The sequence below is a fragment of the Ornithorhynchus anatinus genome, chromosome 3, assembly GCF_004115215.2.
Source record: "Ornithorhynchus anatinus isolate Pmale09 chromosome 3, mOrnAna1.pri.v4, whole genome shotgun sequence".
Classification (NCBI taxonomy): domain Eukaryota; kingdom Metazoa; phylum Chordata; class Mammalia; order Monotremata; family Ornithorhynchidae; genus Ornithorhynchus; species Ornithorhynchus anatinus.
This window is the reverse complement of record NC_041730.1, coordinates 97923237-97943013: the sequence shown is the minus strand read 5'-3', so window position 1 is coordinate 97943013 and position 19777 is coordinate 97923237. Positions and strand designations below refer to the sequence as shown.

At 48.1% G+C, this 19777-nt stretch overlaps 1 protein-coding gene across 1 annotated transcript in view; it reads left to right on the top strand.

Annotated features, from left to right (window-relative positions):
* The first annotated feature begins 2331 nt into the window (after positions 1-2331).
* TMEM26 (transmembrane protein 26) overlaps positions 2332-19777 on the top strand; it is a 38118-nt gene continuing 20672 nt past the window's right edge. Inside the window, exon 1 of the mRNA XM_029061589.1 lies at positions 2332-2522. Coding sequence (XP_028917422.1) covers positions 2332-2522 — 191 coding nt within the window. The remainder of the gene's footprint in view (positions 2523-19777) is intronic.

Below are 19777 nucleotides of genomic sequence, written 5' to 3'. Positions count from 1 at the left end.
TCCCCATTTTTACAGATGAGGTAACAGGCACAGAGAAGTTAAGTGACTTGACCAAGGTCACACAGCAGACGAGTGGCGGAGCCGGGATTAGAACCCACGACCTCTGACTCCCAAGTCCGTGCTCTTTCCACTGAGCCATGCTGCTTCTCCATCTGTTAAGCGTACAGTAGGTGCCAGGCATTCATTCAGTCGTATTCACTGAGCGATTACCGTGTGCAGAACACTGTACTAAGAGCTTGGAAAGTACAATTCGTCAACAGATGGGGGGCAATCCCTACCCTTCAACCGGCTCACGGTCTATAAGGGGGAGACAGACAACAAAAACAAGTAGATAGACACCAACAGCATCATTCACTGTACTAAGCGCTGACTCTACTAGGCACTTGGTAAAACACAACGGAGTTAGTTGACGTGATACCTGTCCTCAAAGAGCTTACAAACTAGAGAAAATCATACCTTTTCCATGGGCTTCAAAACTCTCCCATGTTTCTCACTCTAAGGACACAGGCAAGGCCAAGAATGCAAAGAAAACACTTGAGAAAACAGCCCCTGCCCCGTCCCCCAAATGGCCTCCAGCTAGATGGGTGCAGGAGAGGCCTGCGCTCTGCATTCCACCCACTCACTCCCTTTCTCTACCCCATCCCCTTCCCCGACAGCACTTGCGTATAAATATGTACATTCATCTATAATTCTGTTTCTATTAATGCCCGTTTACTCGTTTTGATGTGTATCATCTCTCTATAATTCTACTCATTTATATTGATGCCTCTTTACTTGTTTTGGGGCCTATCTTCCCCCTTCTAGACTATAAACCCAGTGTGGGCAGGGATTGTCTCTATGGCTGAATTGTACTTTCCAAGCGCTTAGTACAGTACTCTGCACGTAGTAAGCACTCAAGAAATATGACTGACTGACCGAATGAATAGGATGCTCGCGGAAACTCTTCGGGATGAGCCACTGGATCCCGAATCGCCAGCCCGGAAGCGGAGCCCTCGGTAAGGGAAGCCTCCCTGGCTCCATCCGTTCTTGAGGGCTTGGGAAAGAAAGTCCTGGGGATTTATTTATGTATTTTAATGCCTGTCTCCCCCTCTAGACTGTAAGCTCAGTGTGGGTAAGGAATGTGTCTGGTTAATGTTATATTGTACCCTCCCAAGTGGTTAATACAGTGCTCCGCACATAGTAAGCGCGTAATAAGTAAGATTGAGTGAATGAATAAATGAATGAATGGGTGGTCCCGCGACCAGGACTCCCGGAAGGCGGACAGCCCTGTTTTGGACACCTATGGGGCAACCGGGAGCAAGGAGGCAGGATGGCATAATGACTGGGAGTCGGAAGGTCCTGGGTTCTAATCCCGGCCCTACCGCTTATCTGTTGCACGGCCTGGGTGGCAACTCACTTCGCTGGGCCTCAGTTCCCTCATCTGTAAACTGGTCATTGCGACCGTGGGCCCTACGGGGGACGGGGACTGCGTCCCACCCAATCCGCCGGTATCCGCCCCAGCGCTCAGTCCAGTTCCTGGCACGTAGTAGACGCGTAACAAATACCCAGATTCATTCGTTCGTTCATTCGATGGTATTTATTGAGCGCTCACTACGTGCAGAGCAATGGACTGAGCGCTTGGACTGTCCATTTGGGCAACAGACAGAGACTATCCCCGCCCCACAACGGGCCCCCAGTCCAGACAAGCAGCAGCAGCGTGGTTTGGTGAAAAAAGGCCGGGTTTGGGAGTCAGGGGTCGCGGGTTCTACTCCCGCCTCCGCCACTTGTCAGCTGCGTGACTTGGCGAAGCCCCTTAAACTTCTCCGTGCCTCAGTTTCCTCATCTGGAAAACGGGAGACGAAGACTGGGAGCCCCACGAGGGCCAACCCGATCGCCCTGTATCCCCCCCCCCCCCCAGCGCTCAGAACGGTGCCGGGCCCACAGTAAGCGCCGGACGACCACCGGCATTATCCTTATTAAACACGAGGATGATGAGGGGGTCGGAGGAGGTGGTCCAGGGTGAGTCCCCTCTCCTCCCACGTCCCGCCTCCCTCCCTCCCTCTCTCCATCCATCGGGGCCGGGGGACCGGCCAGCTCCCGGGCAGGTCCCTGCCCGCCGGGGTGGGGGGCGAGGCCGAGGGGAGGAAAGGCGAGGAGGGGTTGAAGAGGGCGAGGAAGTTGGGGGGAGGGAGGGAGGGGCGAGAGGGGGTGGGGAGGGTTCTAGTGTCCCGTGGGTGGGTGCGGGAGGGCAGGGGGCAGGCTAAGGACCGGCCCCTTTGCAGCAGCAGCAGCGGCAGCGGCGGCAGCAGCAGCGGCAGCAGCTGCCCCCGGGCACCGATCGGGGGGTCCGTCATGGGGGCGCTGGTGCTGGTCAACGCGCTGGCCACGCGGCTGCTGTTCGTGCTGCACTCTCTGCTGGCCGTGTGGCGGGTGAGCCGGGCCGGGCTGCGGCCCCGCTGCTGGCTGCTGGCGCTGCTCAACCTGCCCCTCGCCCTGGAGACCGTCCTCACCCTCACCGTCAACCGAGGCCGGGGCTACAGATGGTGAGAGCCGCCCCCATCCCCGGGGGGCGGGCAGGGAGGGAGGGAGGGAGAGAGGCCGCCGGATCCCCGCCTGCCGTTCCTTCCCGTCTGAGGGGGGACGAGGGAAGGCACCGGTTCCCTGCAGAGGGAGGGCGCGGGGGCAGGAGGGCACGGGATCCCCGGGGTGGCATTCCTTCCCGGCTGGGCGGGGGGGGGTGGGGGGGACGAGGGAGGGCACTGGTTCTGGGGGCGCAGGGGAGGGCACCGGTTCCTTGGAGAGGGAGGGCACGGGTTCCCTGGAGAGGGAGGGCACGGGTTCCCTGGAGAGGGAGGGCACGGGTTCCCTGGAGAGGGAGGGCAGGGGTTCCCTGGAGAGGGAGGGCACGGGTTCCCTGGAGAGGGAGGGCAGGGGTTCCCTGGAGAGGGAGGGCAGGGGTTCCCTGGAGAGGGAGGGCACGGGTTCCCTGGAGAGGGAGGGCACGGGTTCCCCGGGTGGCATCGACTGTAAGCCCGTCATTGGGCAGGAATTGTCTCCGTTGCCGGATCGTGCTTAGTACAGTGCTCTGCACATAGTAAGCTCTAAGTAGATACTATTGAATGAACTCCTTCCCGGTTAAGGAGGACGAGGGAAGGCACTGGTTCTGGGGGCGCGGGGGAGGGCAGGGGTTCCCCGGAGAGGGAGGGCGCGGGATCCCCGGGTGGCATTCCTTCCCGGCTAGAGGGGGACAAGAGAAGGCCCTGGTTTGGGGGGCGCGGGGGAGGCCACGGGTTCCTTGCAGAGGAAGGGCACGGGTTCCCCGGGTGGCCGCGGGGGAGGGCACTGGCCCTTGGGCGGGGGGGGCGGCCGGGGCGCAGGGGTGGCCATTGATTCCCGGTTGGGGGGGGGGCAGGGGAGGGCACAGCTTCCTTGGGGAGGGAGGGCGCAAGGGGAGGCCACTGGTGGTCGGGATGGCATTCCTTCCCGGCTGGGGGGGACTAGGAAAGGCACTGGTTCTGGGGCGCAGGGGAGGGCACCGCTTCCCCGGGACCGGGGGGCAAGAGGGAGGGCCCTGGTTCTTTGGAGAGGGAGGGCGCGGGAGAATCCCACCCTGGCAGCAGAAGACGGCTCCGGCTCTTGGGGAGGCGGGGGGGAGGGCATTAATAATAATGATGGGATTTGTTGAGCGCTCACTATGTGCCAAGCGCTGTTCTGAGCGCTGGGGTAGATACGAGGCCATCGGGTTGTCCCACGTTGTCCCAAGTCTTAATCCCCATTTTCCAGATGAGGGAACTGAGGCCCAGAGAAGTTCAGTGACTTGCCCACGGTCACACCGTCGATGTGTGGCAGAGCCGGGATTAGAACCCACGACCTCCGACTCCTAAACCCGGGCTCTTTCCACCGAGCCACGCCAGTTTGGGGGCGGGGGAGGCCGAGGAAGGCACTGGTGATGGGGAGGGGCGGGGGCGCGCAAAGGGAGCCGTCGGTTCCCTGGAGGGAGACACGCATGTCTTGGAAATGATAACAATAATAATAATGAGGGCATTTAAGCGCTTACCACGTGCCAAACGCCGTTCTAAGCGCTGGGGTAGATGCAGGCTAATCAGATTGCCCCACATGGGCTCATCTGTCAAATGGGGATTAAGACTTTGAGCCCCGCGTGGTACAATCTGATGACCTTGTATCTACCCCAGCGCTTAGAACAGTTCTTGGCACATAGTAAGAGCTCAACGTTATTATTATTCTCATTATTAAATTATTATTAATCCCCATCTTACAGAGGAGGTAACTGAAGCAAAGAGCAGTGAAGTGACTTGCCCAAGATCACACGGCAGACAAGTGGTGGAGCTGGGATTAGAACCCATAATCTGATTCCCAACCCCTACTTTTCCCACCTTTCTCATTTCGTTTTTTTGCCCCCGTTGACCTGGGCCAGAGATGTCGGGGCATCTCTCTCGCTCTCGGGAGGCTGGGATGCATCTAGTCCCCAGGACCCCACAGTACCCATTTCCTTTCCCAAATGCTTGCTCCCTTCCCAGCCGTCGGATCCTGCCAGCAGCCCATCTTCGCTGAGAACTGGGGAGAGAAGGAAAGTCCAGCCCTGCTGTAATTGGCAGCCAGCGATGGGATGACTGGACTGTCTGGGTCTCAACCTCCCACTCTTTGCGCCGCTCTTTTGGGAGTTGGTACGACCCCGGGTGGTAGAGGTCATAGAGGAGCGATGTCCCGTGGCTGGGGGGGGGGGGGCCTGCGCCTCTGTGCCGCATTTCCCTTGGATCTGGATCCCCGCTCCCACCTCTGGGCCTAGTGGCTGCCGAATTAGATTCTCTCTGCCATCCTGACTTCCGTCAAGAAACCGGAAATTTAGATGCTGCTAGGGTCTGGATCCAACAGCATTCCTCCCTTGTTTCAACCAGGCACGTCTCCCCTTCGGAGTTCCTGGAATATCAGCGGCGCATAGTAACCCTGCATCCAAATCATATTGATCCCAAATGGTATCGTAAGTTTTTATATATGGGCAATTGCCACGTGACCCTCAGTAGTCCTTCGTTCTTTGATTTTTTTCTAAAGGCAGTTCCCTCCAAGCGTTGGGAAAACGGGAACAATGATGAATCACATTTTGGGGGAGAGGCTAATTTTTTTTTCCATTATCCACATTTTGGAAGAATGCTCCTTGTTTAATGGGTAAGGATTGCCAGTCTTGCTTAGAGGAGATGACACAAAATTTTCACATGGATCATCCCTCAGATATTTGTTCGGTCCAGCACTGGTTTAATGACCGAACAGATGAGACTGTCTTACCCTCAAACATGAACATTCCTACCAGTTGAGTAGTGCAGTAAAAGACTTAATAAATACTATTGCTACAATAGTTCCTTTGGGTCACCTGCCTCTTGGAAATCACAAAATTCAGTGGTCCTGACTGATTTTTTTAGGCTGAGAGAAAAAGTGCCGGAAATGCTTTTTGGCCACTCGCTCTGAAAGATTTATTTAGTTTAATTGAAGAAGGAATACCATGAGGAGCAGCGTGGCTCAGTGGAAAGAGCATGGGCTTTGGAGTCAGAGGTCGTGAGTTCGAATCCCAGATCTGCCACTTGTCAGCTGTGTGACTGTGGGCAAGTCACTTCACTTCTCTGTGCCTCAGTTCCCTCATCTGTAAAATGGGGATGAAGACTGTGAGCCCCACGTGGGACAACCTGATTCCCCTGTGTCTACCCCAGCGCTTAGAACAGTGCTCTGCACATAGTAAGAGCTTAACAAATACCAACATTACTATTATTATTATTATTATTATTATGAGGAAAAGCTATAGCCGTGATCCTGAGCTGGAGAATAGACTGACAGTAAATCTGTTTCCTAAACTATGAGCTATGAATCTTATAATAAAGTTAAAAATCAAAAACGTAAAGCTTGATGAACTTTATATTCATTTATTCATTCAATCGTATTTATTGAGCGCTTACCGCATGCAGAGCACCGCACTCGGTGCTTGGGAAAGTACAACATAGCAATAGAGACAATCCCCTTCCGTTATGAGATCACAGGCTAGCTTTGTCCTTCATACATTAGAAAATGCTACTGAGAGTGAAATTCACCCATAAGTGCCTGTGCGATTGAAGAGGGCAATGGGTAATCCACAGTTATGGCCACATTTTGCACACCCAAAGGCTGACCCTCACGTGCAGTGATTTTTATTGCATTTTTATAGTATTTGTTAATAACAATATTGGTATGTGTTAAGCGCTTACTCTGTTCTAAGCGCTGGGGGGGGGGGGATACAAGGTGATCAGGTTGTCCCTCGTGGGGCTCACAGGCTACATCCCCATTTTACAGATGAGGTAACTGAGGCCCAGAGAAGTGAAGTGACTTGCCCAAAGTCACACAGCTGACAAGTGGCAGATCCGGGATTAGAACCCGTGACCCCTGACTCCCAAGCCTGTGCTCTTTCCGCTGAGCCACGGTTTGTAAAGTGCTTACTATGTACCAGTCACCTTACTAATACAATCTAATCGGATTTAGACACGGTCCAGGTCCCACATGGGGCTTCCGGTCTTAATCCCCATTTTACAGATAAGGTAACTGAAGCACAAAGAAGTTAAGTGACTTCTCCAAGGTCACACAGACGACGAATGATGGAGCCGGGTTTAGAGCTCAGGTCCTTTTGACTCCTAGGCCTTTGCTGTATCCACTAGGCCATTCTACTTCCAGTGCCTGGTACTGCTTTTTATTTTGCCTCTTGGTTTCCCAATTTTTATGGATCCTCTGATCCAATAATGCCTCTCCTAATTGCAGTGTGCCAGGTGGGGTCTATTTTCAGTTACTGATTCCCAGCTTTCAGCTTGGATGCTTCACTATCTGGGCCTTTGTGAGATAGATAGAGCACTTGATCAGTCCTGCGGAAGGTAATCAGATGCTCATCCTGCTCTCTGTAATTTTATTTATTTGTATTTGATGTCTTTCTCTGTGTACTGATGCCTTTCTCCCCTCTCCCCCTCCCCCGCCAGACTGTGAGCTCCTTGTGGGGAGGGATCGGCACAGTTTATTGTTGCATTGTACTTTCCCAAGCACTAAGTACAGTGCTCTGCAGGCAGTAAGCCCTTAATAAATATGATTGAATGAATGAATGCCTCTGCCACCAGTGAAATGGTTCATAAACTCTGCACTTCCAAAACGAAAATCATCATTTCCTAAGTGTCCTCAAAGTAGTTGGTTCTGCCTGGCGTTTTTATCCATAGATAAACAGAGGGGCTGGGAGCAGGGAAGAGTGGATTCTGGATTCTTTGCTGAGAGGAATGCGTGCATTTCCACTGCCCAAGCAGCTTTTTGTCAGTTAGTAAAAGGGATGGTCTATTTCAGTCCAGCCAATCTTCTTCCACTTTGACTTTTATTATCGGCTAGTTCAAAGGTATTTATAGATCCCCCTCCGTGAATAGAATACTGCACCGAACACTTGAGGGAGTACAATAGAATTAGTAGACATGACTCCTGCCCTCAAGGAGTTTACAGACTTCAGACAGGAGGAAGTAATAAAGATATGTAGAAAAATGCTACAAGAAGGTGTGAGTACCAAAGTACTTAGGTGGCTTGAAAATGCTGAAGTCATGGTTGTAGCATTATAAGGCAGGGAAAGTCTTTGTGGAGGTGCTGATTTCAAAAGGGCTTTAGCTATTGGGAGAGCGGTGATATTTTGGATATGAAGGGAGCGGGAATTGGGGGCATGGGGAGAAGGGGTGAGCAAGAGATAGGTGGTGAGAGAGACACAAACAATGAGAAGTGGAATATGCAGTGAAGTGGGAGAAGGGAATGGATAAGTAGGAAGGAAAGAACTGATTGAGTGGCTTAAAACCAGTCAGGAATGTCTCCTTGATGTGAAGAGGAATAAGCAAACACTAGAGACTTTTGATGAGTGGTGAAATGCATACAGAAAGATACATTAGAAAGATGATCCAGACAGCAGAGTGAAGAGTGGGCCGGAAGAGACTGCAGGCAGTGAGATCAGCGAGGAGGCTGATATAGTAGTCAGGTTTAGCTAGTAAAGGGCTTGGACCAGAGTAGTTGTCATTTGGGTAGAGAGGAAGAGGCAGATTCTGGAAATGTTGTAGAGGAGGAACCAATCAAACGTATTTATTGCGTGCTTACTGTGTGCAGAGCGTGGTACTAAGCACTTGGGAGAGTGCAAGAGGATTCGGCAAGTTTGAATAGGAGAGTTGAAAGGGGAATAAAGCAAAGATCATGTCATGGTTATGGTTGGAAAAACGGGCAAAATGGTGTTGTTAACCGTGCTGGAGAAAGTCAGGTAGAGGAGAGTATTTGGGAAAGGGCGTGAAAAGCTTGGTTTTAAACACGTTGAGTTAGAGCTGCTGGTCATTGTGTGTGTGTATGTGTGTAGAAATAGTGTGGATGCAAGTGGAGATGTGAGATGGCTGAAAAGAGAAAAGACAGAACTAGTGAATGTGGATTGAGAAGATCAGGAGATCCACAACAGAGCCTTTAGGAACACACATGGGTAGGGATTGAGAGATAGAAGAAGACCCTGCTGGAGGATTGAGAAGCAAGAGAGGACTAGATCAGAAAACCAAGATTAGTTAGTATTTCCAGGAGAGGGAGTTGCTCACAATGTCAGAGGATTAGGGTGAAGTCCGATTTGGCAAGAAGATCGCTGGTGACTTGGAGAGAGTGTTCTGAATGGAGCAAAAAGGGGTATAAACTGGATTCTAGAAAGTCACAAAGGGAGTTGGAGGAGTGGAAGTGGAGAGATATAGACTGATAGTGCAGTGCGGTCCAGAGAAGGTTTTTTTGGATAGGGGAGATGTGGGCCAGTTTGAAGACAAAAAGAGTCATCAGAGAGTGAGATGTTGAAGATGGTGATCAGGGAAATGAGAAGAATGGGCAGAAGCGCCTTTAAAAGGGATGGGGCGGGAGGTTTAGGGAGAAGATGTAGATTCTGAAAGCACCTGGGTGATCTCTTGAAAGATAGCCAAGAAGCGCGAGAGAGGGAATGAAGGGGTCGGAGGGAATGTAGGAGGGAGATTTGGGGGAGATCTCACCACATGGTTTCAGTTTGGTTAACAAAGTTGGCAAGGTCATTAAGGGTGAGAGAGTGGGGAGATGGGGATTTCAAGAGGGAGTTAAAGATCTGGAACAGTTGGTGTGGGCAGTGGCCATGGGAGTTGCTGAGGGAGGAGAACTGGTTTTGCTGAGCGGATGAGAGAACAGAGTTTTCATAGGTGAGGATGAATTTCAAGAGGCCTCTCATTTTATATAGCAACTGCATTCGTCGGTGCTCTAGAGACTCATAAAAAAAAAAGAACTGGATTTACCCTAGGGAAAGGAAAATAGTGATCGTCGTCCTCCGAAAGGAGGCCTGAAGTGTTTCATGAGAAATAGTGACTTCTGGAATAACCGTACACAATGCATATGCAGAGTGGATTCAGCACATGTAGACTTCAAGGAACAGATGGGCACTTAAAAATGACTTGAAGGTGAAAATGGACTTAGTTACTCTTAATTAGTTATGCTAATGTATAAACTGCAATTAAGCTCCTGCCTTTCTCTCCAAACTGGTTGAAAAAGTTGTCTACACCCACTGCCTTCACTTCCTCTCTTCCAATTCTCTCCTTGACCCCCTCCAATCTGGATTCCACCCACTTGGTTCCACAGAAACTGCCCTAAGGTCACCAGTGACAACCCTCTTGCCAAATCCAATGGCCTCTACTCTAGATTAATCCTTCTCAGTGTCTCAGCTGAGACACCTCGGCTTCACTGACTCTGTCCTCTCCTGATTCTTCTTCTGTCTATCTAGCCACTCATTCTCAGTCTCTTTTGCAGGCTCCTCCTCTCCCTCTCACCCTCTAACTGTGAGAGACTCTCAGGGCTCAGTTCTGGGCCCCTTCCTATTCCCACCCCCTTGGAGAACTCATTCACTCCCACAGCTTCAATTACATTTTCTACACAGATGGTTCCCCAGTCTACCGCTCCAGCTCTGATCTCTCTCCTTCTCTGTTGTCTCCTGTTTCCTCTCGGGTTCAGGACGTCTCTACCCGGATGTTCTGCCGACGACGCAAACTTAATCTGTCCCAAACTGAACTTTTCATCTTCCCAGCCAAACCCTGTCCTCCCCTGTCTTTCCCAGGCTTAGACACCACCGTTCTCCCCGTCTCGCAATGCTATAAATTTGGCATTATCCTCGACTCAATTTTCTCTTTCAACCCACATATTCAATCTGTCACAAGTCTTGTCGGTTCTACCTTCGCAGGCTCCCTAAAATCCACCCTTTCTTCTCCATCCCAACTGCCACTTCACTGATCCAAGCAGTTAGCAAATCCCGTCTTGACTACTACATCAGCCTCCTCGCTGACCTCCCGGCCTTATGTCTCTCCTCACCCCAGTCCAAACTTCACTCTGCTGCCCGGATCATTTTTCTAAAGAAAAACATTCAGCCCACATATCCCCACTCCTCAGGAAACTCCAGTGAATGCCCATCCTGCTCCGCATCAAACAGAAACTCCTTACCATTGGATGTTTAGACTGTGAGCCCGTCATTGGGCAGGGATTGTCTCTTTCTGTTGCCGAATTGTACACTCCTAGGGCTTAGCACAGTGCTCTGCACATAGTAAGCGCTCAATAAATACTGTTGAATGAATGAATTAACTTAAAGAATTCAACCAGGGGCCGCCCCCTTTCTTACCTCTCTGATTTCCTACTACAACCCAAACCACGCCCTTAGCTCCTCCAATGCCGACCTACTCACTGAACCTCGATGTCATCTATCTCAGAACCGACCCTTCGCCCACATCCTCCCCCTGGCCTGAAACTCCCTCCCCCTTGACATCCAACAGACCACCACTCTCCCACCGTCAGAGCCTTATTAAAATCACATCTGCTCCAAGAGACTTTCCTCAACTGAGCCCTCATTTCCCTTATTCCCCTCTCCCTTCTGCATCTCCTGTGTACTTGCCTCTTTACCATTTTGAGCACTGGATTTTTACCCCATCCTCAACCCCAGAGCACTCATGTACATATCCATAATTTATCTTAATTTCTAACTTTCCCTCTAGATTGTAAACTCCCTGTGGGCAGAGAATATGTTCACATGTTGCATTGTACATGTTGCATCTGTTGCCGACTTGTACAATCTGTTGCCGAACTGTACATTCCAAGTGCGTAGTACAGTGCCCTGTACAGAGTAAGCACTCAGTGAATACTATTGAATGAATGAATTGTACTCCACCAAGTACTTACTACAGTGCACTGTGTATGGTAGGTGCTCAATAAGTATCACTAATTGGAAATAATATATTGTAAAAGGGGATATATTGTTATTTGAATGATCGTTCAATAATCACTAATACAAACTGAGAGCATGCTGTTATAAATTTTAAAAAGTGTTTGCAGGACCATGATCGGATATCAAAAAGGATCAATTTACATATGCTCTATTGATCTTGCTTCTTTAAATAAAGCAGAAGCTGTCACTACTTGAATCCTGGCAAAATATTTTGATCGGTTCAGAGACGGTTCTCCCAGTCATCCACTTCCACTGCTCCTCAAGCAGCTATTGGCCGGGAGATCCGGCTTATGGGAAGAGCAGGATCAAGGGGGAGAAGAAAGGAAAAAAAGAAATGGAAAGAGGAAGCGGTGGTTAGGAAGGTGGGAGAGCTCAGTACAGTTAGAGAAGAGCCATAGAGCAGGTATTGGGGGAAAGACTTTTGTAGGGCAAGAATAGAGGTTAGCATAATAGGACCTACTTGGGCCAGTATTAGGTGCTTGAAGAGTACAGCATAAAATGATGATACAGTACTTGCCCCCAAAGAGCTTACTCTCCACTAGGAGTCAGACACAAAAATATTTTCAATGAAACTGATCAAAATAATTAAACTCGTATGTGTGAGTGTATATATACATAGAGAGAGAGAGAGAGAGAGAGAGACCCATGAGTGTTGGAAATAGATATAAATGAATTCACAAATGCTATAATTGGGTGATTGTGCTGGAAAATTCATCAGGGAAGGCTTGCTAAAGGAGGTGGGATTTTAGGATTCGGATTTGGGGAATTATGGAGTTCCAGGTTGGGGGAACAACATGACCAAGGGGGAGTAGACTTGGGAGGAGCAAAGACAGTGGGTTGGAGAATACAGGAAGCAGCATGGCCTAGAGGAAAGAACAAAGGTCTGGGAGTCAGAGGACCTGGGTTTGAATCCTAGCTCCACTACTTGTCTGCTGTGGGAACTTGGGCAAGTCACTTCTCTGTGCCTCAGTTACCTCATCTGTAAAAATAGGGATTAAGACTGTGAGCCCCATGTGGGATCTGATTATCTTGTATCTACCCCAGTACTCAGTAGCAGGTCTGGTACAGAGTAAGTGCTTAACAAATACCATTAAAATAAAATAGCAGGAGAAGAAAGCAAATGGAAAATGGGGCCAGAGGGTGGAGATTCTGGAAGCTGATTATGAGGTGTAACTGGCAAGGGCAGAGACACCCAGATCCTTCCCAGGTATTTATCCTAGTCTTTAACGTTTTGTAAACTGCTTTGCTACCGGTCACAGACTATCCTTCTTCTTTGTTGAATTGCTGGTTAGAATGGACTTTATTTTTTCCTTAAGAAATCACTAACCACATGTCTGATATATAAGAATAAAAGAAAGTAAAAGTCAAATGTGCTATGAATGCAGAGAAGATCTGGAGTATTGAAAAAAGACATTGAAGTAGTTTATATGTGCAAGAGGAATTTACATCTCTTTTCCAGACCACTGGTCCATGAGATCCCTACAGGCCTTTGTGATGATCTGAGATTGGAGATTCTGTTGACCCACAAAGAACTGGATTGACCCCTGGTAGGACAGAATCTCCAAGGGGGCCCAGGACACTGTTGCTTGACTGGGTTGTTTTGGCGTTTGTTGGTTACTTCCAGCCAAATGGCTCCCTGGGGAAGTTTTTTTTGTTTGGTTTTAATGGTATTTGTTAAGTGCTTTCTGTGCGTCAAGCACTGTACTAAGTGCTGGGGTAGTTACAAGATCATCAGATTGGACACAGTCCGTGTCCCAGATGGGGCTCACAGTCTTAATCCCAATTTTACAGATTAGATAACTGAGGCAGGGAGAAGTTGAGTGAGTTGCCCACGGTCATACAGCAGGTGAGTGGAGGAGCAGGAATTAGAACCCAGAACATTAGAACATTAATAATAATGTTGGCATTTGTACAGCACTTACTATGTGCAGAGCACTGTTCTAAGCACTGGGGTAGATACAGGGTGATCAGGTTGTCCTACATGGAGCTCACAATCCCCATTTTACAGATGAGGGAATTGAGGCACAGAGAAGTTGTGACTTGCCCACAGTCACACAGCTGACAAGTGGCAGAGCCGGGATTCTGATTCCCAGGCCCGTGCTCTATCGACTAGGCCATGCCGCTTCCTTTACTCCACCTCCGAACCTCCCCAAATGGGTACACAGGCACCCACACACGCATCCTTTCCCCCCACCCCATCCCACTGCTGTTCTCCAGTTTGGCCCCAAACAAACACTGCCCTGCCCTGATCCTCTCAAATCAGTCTAGCTCCAAGCCAAGCTTCCCCTACTGCAATTGGCTCAGAGGGCAGCTTTGACCTGGGAGGAGAGCTTGGCATAGTGGGAGAAAAGCAACAGTCCTGTCATCGTCAGCTGGATGTACTTGCCAGTGGTCTCTGGCCAGGATAATGGGAATCTCCCTGCCGTTGCCATCTGTCATCCAGGGAGGCCATTCATGTCTTTTTCCCCTCTATTTTCCACACACTCCTCTGCATCCCATTCCCATTTTCCCCCATCTTTTAAAGTTGGGTTCCTGCAGCTCATCCGGGCCAATCCCACACCCGCTCCGGGCCAGTCTCCCCAAAGCCTTTGTCCACTTCCCCATAACACTAATTCTTAAACTTCCCAAACCTACCTAATTGCCTTTTTAAAAGAAAAAAAATTGCCCTACCTTGCCGTCCCCACCTCGCCATGCCTGTCTCTGCCATTTGACTCTTTCCTTCCCCACTCCTTTCCTCTCCTCCCCCTGCCCCAGGGAGCCTGGGATGGAAGGGAAGGACACAGCAGAGACAGGGGAAGGTGCGATGTGATTTGAAAAGCAAAAAGCACACAGACAGGTTTAGGTTTATGAGGCCAGGATTGGATGTATTTGCAGTTCGAGGACCAACATGGGGTGGGGTCAGGAGTGGGAAAAGATGGAGAGCTCCAGAATTAGAAGATTAAAGAATCGAGTTAAGAAATATTATTTTTGAAAACTGGTCAATAGCTAGCAGCAGCAACAGCAGGGAGACTATCATTGTGCTGGCCAGTGACAGCTGGTGAATGCATCTTTCGGGCACTTTTTTTTTTTAAAATGGTATTTCTTAAAGCGTAGGACTAAGCACCGGGGTAGATACAAAATAATCAGATTGGACACAGCCCATGTCCCCTATGGGGCTCACTCTTAATCCCTATTTTACAGATGAGGTAACTGATGCACAGATAAGTTAGGTGGCTTGCCCAAGGTGACACAGTAGACAAGTGGCAGAGCCGAGATGAGAACCCAGGTCCTCTGCCTCCCAACCCCGTGCTCTTTCCACTAGCCAGCACTGCTTCCTTTGAAGCTGTACTTCCTCAACCTCTCTAGTCCCAACACTGTTTTCTAGTTTGGTCCTGACCCAGGTGCTGGGACCCTAATTCTGGCCCTGGACCCATGTTGAGGTCAGAAACTTGGCGGAGGAGAGGATGGGCATGGGGTATGTGAATTTAAACCCTGAAAATGAAACCCCAGAATATTGTACTCAAACCAAGAAGGCTTCCACTAATTTTTCCTTTGACAAGGAAGAGTGGAATTGTGGATGCTCAACTCAGCTGGCTAGGAGCAAGCAGCATTTCACCTTGCCAGCTGGAGATTCATTATCCTGGGATCCTATAGGATAGAAAGCCGGAAGTCGACGGCGTAACTTGGGAAGTTCAAGAAAGTTATGAGAGCACGTTTTGCTTTTGCATCTTCCGTTTGTATCCTGCTCCGTTATATTTCTAAGATATACGTTTATATCAGAGCCATATTTTTCTTGTTTTCTTTTTCTGTTGTCTGGGCAAAAACCCAAGGAATCTGTGATATACCATTTAAGTAAAGTCAAATAGAAGACAATATTTCAGTTCTTAGGCAGCCAGTAATGGTAAAGTATTTCTCGGGGGGATCGAGAAATTACCAAGATTGTGACAGATTTGAAGCCTGTTCTTTTGAAAGCATATAGCATCTGAGAATGTACAGTAATCTAACTCAATTTTATGGGCAACAGTGCAGAATTCCAAGTGCCGGTGCTTTCTACATGCCAAAAAGCCCCCAGATTACCACCACTGTTGAAATTCCTCCTCTTTCCAAACCCTTCTCTGTTCCCTTTTTTAAACATCATTTATTTTTAATCAAGGTCCAAGGAGTAGAAAGACACAACAGAGAAACCAAGTATTCATCAACTGTTTAGTCTTTTAGATTGTATCGCTTGTCTACATGACAAGCCAGGAAGTGGAGTGGGAAATGGTAAGGGCCAAATACTATCAAATGGTTTTGAAACTGCTGTAAAAACTGTCCCTCTGGGTACCCCCTGCCCCTGCCAAACATTCGCTCCTTGGAATTCTTGGACCCTCCTGCTCTGACTTCCTCGTAATGACAGTTGAGTCAGCAGAAGTTTCCTCAGGATCACGGGGGAACAACGTTTTAATAAGGTGACTGTTGAAAGTGATACCAATTTTCCAAAACAGGTTTAGGCACCCTGAGAATGTTGGTCTTTTCCTGGAGAGGCTGGTACTTCAGACTGTAAGAAAGGAGATTTGCAGCATCCTCCCACCCTTAGTAATTTGAGATTGCAGACGTGACAGCAACTATTTAGGCCAAAATCATATCTCCCTCCCACTCAGTCAAGTGCACTTACTGAGTGCTCACCGTGTGCAGAACACTTTACTGAGCGCTTGGGAGAGATTAACCTAACAATATAACAGATGCATTCCCTGCCCATTCCTACTTGAAGAAAACACCATTGATTGTAAAGTTCCCCTATGGTGGGGCGGGGGAGTGTGTGGAAAAGGCCAATGTGGGATCCACAGTCCTGACCACAATTTGCACAAAAAAAAGACAGTCCCTTGTTGTGTTGTTCTGTTTAAAATTCACGTGCTTGGCCGTTTTCTCTTTCATCTCCTCGTCTCTCATTCCATATGGAGCTTTGGCTTGGAGAGTCAGTCCTTTCATGACAGCAGTGGGTCTCACTGGTCTACCCTCCAAATTTGATTCCCCATTTTCAGCTGGAACTCAGCACTGCCTGGCTCGAACAGGGTGGTGGTCCGGGCTGTGTTTCCAGTGCTGTCGGTCAACGGTCCGGTGGGGTGTGAGGCCAAGACTTTCACTGTAAGCTCTGAGATCAGGGATCATGTGTGAGAAGCAGCGAGACCTAGTGGATAGAGCACGAGCCAGGAATCTGAAGGACCTGGGTTCTAATCCCGCCTCCCCCACTTGCCTGCTGTGTGACCTCGGACAAGTCACTTCACTTCTCTGGGCCTCAGTTCCCTCATTTGTCAAATGGGGATTAAGACTGTGAGACCTATGTGGGGCAGAAACTGTGTGCAACCTGATTACCTTGTCTCTATTCCAGCGCTTAGTATAGTGCTTGGCACATAGTAAGCACTTAACAAAAACCCAGTTATTATTTTAATTACCTCCACTCCTATTTTATTCTCCCAAGTGTTTAGTACAGTGCTCTGCAAACAGTAAACACTCAATAAACGCCACTGATAGATCAAGTTTGGTCCAGTGGAATTTACAAATGCCAGCCAATCCAGTATCTCTCCTCCTTGTACAGGACAAGTGTTTTCACAAAGATACTGAGCTAAATTTTCAGTTCTAAATCCTAGCTTCTAGCTTTTGGTTTTCTTGTTTGTTTGTTTGTTTTTAAGGCATTTGTTAGGAGCTTACTATGTGCCGGCACTGTACTAAGCACTGGAGTAGATACAAGTTATTCAGGTCGAACACAGTCCGTGTCCTGCGTGGGGCTCACAGTCCCTCCTCCTCTAGATTGTAAACTCATCCTCTAGACTGTTAAGCTCGTTTTGGGCAGGGAAAGCATCTGTTAATTCTGCTGTATCGTACTCTCCCAAGAGCTCAGTACAATGCTCTGCACATAGTAAGCACACAGTAAATACCATTGATTGATTGACTGATTTACAGATGAGGTAACCGGCCCAGAGAAATTAAGCGCCTTGCCCAAGAACACACAGCAGAAAAGTGGCAGAGCAAGAATTAGAACCAATGACCTTCTGACTCCCAGGCCCATGCTCTATCCACTAATAATAATAAAAATAATAAGAATTGTGGTATTTATTAAGTGGTCACCATGTGCCAGGCACTGTACTAAGTGTTGGGGTGGATACAAGCAAATCAGGTTGGACAAAGTCTCTGTACCACATGGGGCTTGCAATCTCAATCCTCATTTTACAGATGAGGTAACTGAGACCTAGAAAAGTGAAGTGACTTGCCCGAGGTCACACAGTAGACAAGTGGCAGAGCTGGGATTAAAACCTTCTGACTCTCAGGCCCGTGCTCTATTTACTAGGCCATGCCGCTTCTCAGGCCACGCTGCTTCAGTCTCACTCTCCCTTTTTCTCCTCATCAACCTGGAGATGCCCCAGAAGAATGCAAGGAGTAACACAGATCAACCAGTGGTATTTATGGAGTGGGAAGGTTTCAGAAAATGGCATCTGTGACAGATCAGGTTCCAGGCCACACTAAAAGCCTACAGAGCTGAAGTGTGGCAAACTTTCTCTACTGCTGTGAGATCTGACCCACAGATCAGTGTGTCACATTAGCCTCACATATGGATCACACTCAATACCAACTGGCAAGCCAGTCGGTCAGTCGTATTTATTGAGCACTTACTGTGTGCAGACCGCTGTACTAAGCACTTGGGAGAGTACAATATAACAGTAAACTGTACATTCCCTGCCCAGACAAGATCACAAACAATGAAGTTGTGAAACGTGGTCAGTCTTGTAGCATCGAAGCTTTTGTTCACCTTAACAGGCATGCTGGGTGGAAAACATAAAGAGACGGAGTGACAGCAGACTACTCAACTAACTGCTGTGTGGAGAGATGAAATTCAACATCAAGAACAAGGAAGACAGAGGAGATGTTTTAGGTTTTGGGAAAAACAAAGGGTTAGACAATGCTGCATCCCAGCTGTGAACTGGGAGTTAATCGCTGAGGTTCCATGATATACTGCCATAAAAATAAGAATGGAACTTTTTGAGCCAAAGTTTCATAAAAATGAGAAAAAAAGAGGAAGAAGAGAAAACAGCTCTAAGCGCTGCAGACTTTAAAACCTAACACTTGACGGGATAGCCTTTTTACTCAAAGTTGAATATCACCACCGGCAGTATTTTTTTAAAAATATAATGGAAAATGATATACACATATCTGTCACCTGTCTATCCATATATATGTATTTATATGTCAGTCATTCATCTGATATAGACACACACTCACCCCACTTTCAGATGCCCAGCACTCTATTAAGGACTCGTGAGAGTAGAACAGAAGCTAGAAGGATACTCCCCTGCTCAAGGAACTTAAAATTTAATGGGAGTCATATACAATTATTTTTTTTTTTTTACTAGTGGGAGCCAGAGGGGTAGAGAACAAAGATAAATCAGGAAGTAGTAAAAATAGTAGTAAATATGTATCAGGATGAGATAGCTAAATAAATGACTGTTCAGAAAATGTATAAATATGCATATGTTCATAAGTGCTGAAAAGAAGAATCAAATGCATAAATATTAAGGGTGTACGTTGGGCTGGGATGACCCTGTTTTGTGAATCAAACAGGGGAAAATTCCTGGAAGAGATGGGTTTTTTGATGGTGAAAGGGGCTTGTTTTTTAAATGGTATTTAAGTGCTTACTATGTACCAAGCACTGTATTAAGCACTGGGGTAGTTTCAAAATAATTGGGTTGGACACATTCCCTGTACTAAATAGGGTTTATAGTCATAATCCCCATTTTGTAAATGAGGTACATGAGGTACAGAGAAGCTAAGTGACTTTCCATAGGTCACACAGCAGACAAGTAGGACAGCTGGGATTAGAATACAGGTCTTTTGACTCCCAGGCCCATGCTCTTTTCACTAGGCCATACTGCTTCTCTGTTGGACTCAAAACTAAGCCTTTCAAGTTTTGTGCTTTTATTGTTTCATCTTTCCTTATATGTCTGTCAATCAATCAAAACTGTGTTCAAAACACTGTACTAAGCACTTGGGAAAGTATAATGCAACAGAGTTGGCCGATACGATCCCTGCCTACAAGGAGTTTACAATCTGTAGTCTGTCATCGACCCAACCCCTTATTCTTAGACTGCACACTCCTTGAGGGCTAGGGATGTGACTAATTCTCACCTATGCATTTTTCCAGGGTTTATTACAGTGTTTTGCACACAGCAGACTCTTAATAATTATTACTACTACCGCTTGGCTTTCATTTGTTTCTTCTTTCTCTGTCCAGAAGGTTATTCTCGATGAAGCTGCAACGCCCACTTGAATGGCTTAGCTTTTTAGCACATCAAGGGTTTGTTCTCCCCCTGAGCATCTTGTCTTCCACCCTGGAGGTCCCTCTGAAGTCAATTTGACAGGAGTATTAGGCCCCAAGTGTGTAACTTTTTTGGTATTAAAGAAAACCACAGGTTGTTGCCTTTTTAATTAGTTTTTTTTTTTTAGCAAGGCTTTGAAAGAGGGATAAAAATAGATCATTTAAAGGGCAGACAGTTAAAAGTC